Here is a 5,294-nt window from a genome sequence, read left to right as displayed (position 1 = left end):
TCGAGGTGTGAACACCTATAGATGTATCTATAGGTGTTCACACCTCGATCTACATACGCTTGTAGATGGGTGTATCTGCCTACCTACCCGTCCACATGCACCTAAGGTAATAACGACCTTCTGTTAAGTGGACTGTCGAATGCCACAAGCAGACACTTCTCTCTCTCTCCCTTCATTCATTCACTACACGATGGGGTGCTGCTTACCTCTGAAGCGAAGCTAGAAAGGCGGCCTCAGTGGTCTCGGGATCTCCTCCTGTAAACTCAACGAACTGAGTCTCTGGAATGCATATACACTCATTTGCCGGCCCCTTAGTGGTACAATTATCAAATTGCTTTTCACCTTCGAAGTGGAGCTTTTCCTTCCATGGTCTCTGCATGCACCCATTCTTCATCTCGACCTGCAAACTGCCCTGCACTCGTGACTCGGTTCTTGACGCCAGACCTCCATGAGAATGACCGCGATCTCCAGGAGACACTTCTGGAAGGTGAGCTGATGACTCTGCTTCACCAAAGCAACCAGGCAGGCTCTCTAGAGAACTCGATTGGCTGACGTAGTCGTTCCTTTGTTCCGAGGCATTACAGAAACGCTTGAGCGCCATCAGGCGGATAGTCGGAGACCACGGAGGTGAGGAGATAAGACGATACGAGCTACTCGGAGGAAAGATATGTCCCCGAACCTCCACAGCCCCTCTACAGTAAAAGAAACAGTGGGGACAAGATATGAAAGCTTAGCACATGTCTTCTTAAAGGTCTACAGCTTCATATGCCCCGATCTATTTGGGACCATCCTCCGCGAAAGATGCAGCCGAACCATTCTACAGATTACGATCTTCATTCAGAAAACTCGAACGTGCTTATGTCCAAAGAGGGCCGTGTATCTAAGTGAATGGTATACCCCCCTGTTAAGATTGGTATGGCTGACAACGCACAAAGAAAGCAACGAAGCTGCCTCCATGCACGAGACACGAGACCGCGAAAAAGTTTCGTGAGTATCTGTACGACTTAAGAGCAGCCATTTGTAAACCATACCGAATGAGAGGGAATGCTAAGTGAACAGGAGCTGCGTGGAATTCTACGGAGATCTAGGCCAAGAAAAAATACCGAGGAAATACCAATCCAGCAGACTAAAATGGAAAAAGACCACTTGGACTGTAATAGGGCTGTGGTTGTCTAAGCTCCGAGAGAAGACCGTGGACTCTGCAGCATTAACATCGCGCGGCCCAAATTAGAGGACTTGTATTAGTGAGAAAAAAGGATTGAGAAAGTTACGACGCTGATGATACGGTAGTTACAAGGATGTTGTCTTCTTCTCTGATACTCTTCCTCTACCCATACACGCGGGATCTACCAGTGATACTCCTAATGTAGACATGCTAGGAATATGAAGACCTCGAGGGCACCCGGAGCTAGCTAGGCGAGCGAGCTCGTCACTATCGCACAAGTAGAGACGTTACGCCATATTGAAACAAGTGCATAGCCATGACAGGCAACGACACTCTGCAGAAAGAGAGCAAAGCTGGACAGAAGGCAATGGAGTTTTCAGCGAGACACCATCAGCCAGCCCCCAGTTGTATGGATACCTTCTCCACTGCATGGTCATCCTTCCCGATTCGGAAAGACTGGTAGGAAGAGTGAGCTTTTGCTATACCCTTAAGGCCGTACGTCAAAGGGTCTACTTCCCCCGACATGCTGTACTCCCCCTTCCCTTTCTTCTCTACTCCAGAATTTTCGTGTCGTCACCATTCTAAGAAGAGCAACGGGTGCATCTCCTTACCTGAGAACTTTGAACCAGATGGAGGAATCAATACGTATCCACTCCCCTGCTGCCATGGGGAGTACATACACCTCAAAGCCATCTCGGCTGACTAAGGTGGCCTTTTCTCTCTTTCCTCGCTTTTTCCCCTTCCCTGTTTGATCCATGACACAGCTGTCAGGAAGAGAACTCTCTTCCTTTTGGAAAAAGCGTTTCGAAGAGGGATTTGAACGCAGGTCATCACACTCAATCCGAGAACAACTCGGAGAGACGACTGCCTCTTTTTCATCTTTCGACAGTAACGATGCCGGGGCATCAGAGGAAAGAGGCTTGTGAGGCTGATCAGAGGGTATCGGCGAAACTCGCCTTTGTTTGTCTGGCTCTGCGATGAATGGCTTTGAAATGCCTGAAGGCTCAGTTCCTTCACATTGAGGTAGCGAGATGGACGAAGAAGAGGACGATAAGAGAGGAGAACGAGAAGAAGAAAGATGTGCTGTATCATTATGTTGGAGGGGAGATGACAGAGAAGGGCGTCGACTACCGTGATCCGACCTGTTCTCTTTCAAATCACTTGGCCCACTCCCACCATCGGGTAGTGACAATGGATCCTGACAAGACGCCTCATCTGAATTGAGCTCCTTCTGCACTGCCAGACAGAGTGGTGGTTTCTTATCATTCTCCTCGGAAAGAACTTCCTCGTCACTGCTTGACACCATGGAGTCATTAGGACCCTTCCCCTGCTGCTGAAAAGAAGAGTGAATATGATCATTCAACTGTGTATCTTCTTCTTGTCTTGGTAATGACTTTTGATCTGAGGCAAGGTTAGAAGTCTTTCTAACGTGGCCGTATTCTTGACAAGAGACAACATCATAGTAAGGAGAAGGAATGGCAGTACCCCACAGATCCCCTCGTAGACTTTCGGTCAAGACGAGCAGATGCTCTGTCATTTTCCTTCGTTGTTGTTCTATTTCCCACTTCGTCTCTTCTTCACTGTCCCCCCTGGCCTGTATCTCTTCTCCTTGACTTCCTTCGTCTCGCTCCACTCCGCCACGCAGAAGATGATGTCCTCCCGGCCCTCCATCGTGATGCTCCCGTCTTCTTATCCAGGTGTGTTTCGTCTGGAAGTCAAGAAGACAGTTATTGCGACAGAGAGAAGAAAGTGAAAGTGCTTTCTCCACCGAGGCATCCCAAGTGCGGACAAGGCGAGCCCCCCTTAGCCCGCGCTCTTCTTCCTGCCAAAGGAATGTCGATTTCTTCTCTAGCCGGAGTCCCTCTCGATTATTATTTGTATCCCCGTCATCTCGTGTCCCAACTGACGACTCACCATCCCCAGAACTTTCCTCCTCCTCCTTCTGCTCCTCCTCGGGTGCTTCCTTTGGTTCTTCCTCTTCCTCTTCTTCTCGTACATCTCCGCCTGATACACTCGGAAGGATGGGGGCATCTGTCCTTACAGAAGAGACTTCTCCGGAATACCCCAGGTCTGCATCAAACGCCTCTATGCCACCATCGCTGGATTCACTGGAACTCTCCTCACGGACCTCCCCGACTCTTCGATGTATCACATCCGATTGCTCTTCTTTATCTCCGTCACCCTCTGAATAGTCTTCTTCTCTTGTTCCCCTCAGGGAGTCCCCTGGTTGTCGTGGCCGTTTGGCTTCCTGCGAGAGACTTGTCTTCGTGTCTTGAGATGCGGGGTGTACCTCGTTTTTCCGGAGAGCTCTTTCATGTTGATGGTCGTCCGGCAAGAGAAAGCCGTGGTGAAGTTCTACATGCTGCAGCTCCCTGCATCTAAGTCGGAGGCATCGCGGTCCACACACATCACAGAACAAACTCAGCGTACCAGGCCCTCCCTGTCTCATCTCCGCGTCTTCTCTTTGCCGTCAAGAGTGCATGCATTGATGTGAGATAAGTCTCTGCGAGATGTATTGATGGCATCACTGAAAAAGAAATGATCCTCCACGGCGGCGACGGGAGACAGATGCAGCGTATGGATCTACGGAGCCGAAAGATAACACGGTGTGCTGAACCTCGGGTATGACGAGGGAGCCATCGCGGTAAGAGGTAAAACAGAAAGGCGACCCTGTAGTCAAGAAAGAGACTTCTGAAATCACATTAGCCTTAGTGGAAGAAGCACTATTACAGAAATCGGGTCCGGAGACAGACCTTACACGGCCGGCAGTCGCTGAACCAGGATGGCACGAAGCCCAACGCGAAGTTATAGGGCTGCTGCAGGAGTTATGCTTTCTTTATGGAGAGTCGGCTTTTGTATTTCGGTTACCCGCGTGGTGTAGGACTTGCTTTAGGCAATCGTCTGTTCACCTTAGTTAGACGCGCCAAGATTTCCCAGAGAATTCTAGTCATAAGCCAATCAGATCTACTTGGCCGGAAACATAACACGCCATCTTCGGCTTTCAGTTCTCCAATAGGATCGAAACCGACGCCTGGGGTCGGCGGGGGACATCTATGTGCTGTTTTTTTCTCGCGACGTCAGTGAGACTGCACAGATCAAAAGCGGGCGATGTCATTTATGAAGACTGCAGATCTGCGAGAACTACACAGATGTCAGCTGCGGCAGGTATTTACACCGGTCTCTCAAAAAATGGATGTCAAAGGCGTTGTGAAAATGATACGGGCGACCCGTGAACGGAGGAAGAGATAACGAACTGGAACAGGTCGTCAAAACTTCTTACACTTGACCAGTCCGGGAAGATGCAAATTCGGTTGTTCTTCCTAGATGCAGAGAACTGCCCGCACACGACCGCCGCGGACGCCGGAGTGGCTGCTGTGAAGAAGGGCTCGACCGGAAACTCAAAACAGGGGAACGTAGCGACGGTCTGTTTCAAATGCATACAAGGTAGCCGCGTTTCAAAGGCAGCCGGAGCTCGGCAGCAGAGAACCTCATTCTTTGCTGTTAGGGCTGCATGCAACGGCACACCGCTGGTTTTGAGGGACGACAATCGGTTTGCACGAACGTTAGGGACAGATGACTAGTGAGTCGACCCCCAAAGATGTGGGGTACTGTGGCAGACGGCGAGGAGGTTCCCCAAGCCGTTTGCAAACACAGAGTACGGCAGCTAGTAGTGAATGCCCTTCAGTTGAAAACGTTTGTTCTACGCCAGAAACGACTAAAATAGCTTTTTTTCACGTGTCTAATCAGGCTTTGAGTATGAATCTACCATGATTATGCCCGTCGTCGCCGATAGTAGCAGAAGAAGACTATTGGTTTTTTCGATGTCGCTAGTTTATTCGCAGATCCAATTGCGCAACGAATACAGTGCTGATCGCTTCCCGAAACGCGCGAGGCTGCTCTTGAGTCTCTTGTCCAGAGAAGTACTAACTCTGAGTCAAGGTGTGCCCAGGCGCCAGCGCGAGCAGTTTCAACACAATGTGTTCGATTGGTTCAATCTCTACTATCCTAATCATCTTAGCTATGCTTTTATAATACAATAAGATTACAGGCGCATGTAAACTAGTCTTAAACACACCGCTCGTCACGTAAAAGAATCAATGGTGAGTCCTTTTGGTTGCTCCTTCTGGCT

At 49.7% G+C, this 5,294-nt stretch overlaps 1 protein-coding gene across 1 annotated transcript, besides 1 other annotated feature; it reads right to left on the bottom strand.

Moving 5' to 3' along the window:
- Window positions 1-208: 208 nt before the first annotated feature.
- On the bottom strand, window positions 209-4,594 carry CSUI_006383 (molybdopterin guanine dinucleotide synthesis protein b; the record flags this gene model as incomplete). The annotated part of the gene is made up of 2 exons (XM_068066543.1): window positions 1,777-4,594; window positions 209-692 (listed from the first exon to the last, which is right to left on the bottom strand). Coding segments are annotated over exons 1-2 (2,322 nt in total), but the record flags the coding sequence as incomplete, so codon positions are not given.
- Window positions 4,595-5,230: 636 nt separating this feature from the next.
- Window positions 5,231-5,293: a sequence feature (Short protein (CSUI_006382, PHJ19785.1) was converted to a misc_feature.).
- Window position 5,294: the final 1 nt, after the last annotated feature.

Source organism: Cystoisospora suis, assembly GCF_002600585.1.
Source record: "Cystoisospora suis strain Wien I chromosome Unknown contig_3221, whole genome shotgun sequence".
In the NCBI taxonomy this organism is placed as follows: Eukaryota; Apicomplexa; class Conoidasida; order Eucoccidiorida; family Sarcocystidae; genus Cystoisospora; species Cystoisospora suis.
Note: the sequence above shows the minus strand (reverse complement) of the source record. Positions and strands in the feature narration are given on the sequence as shown.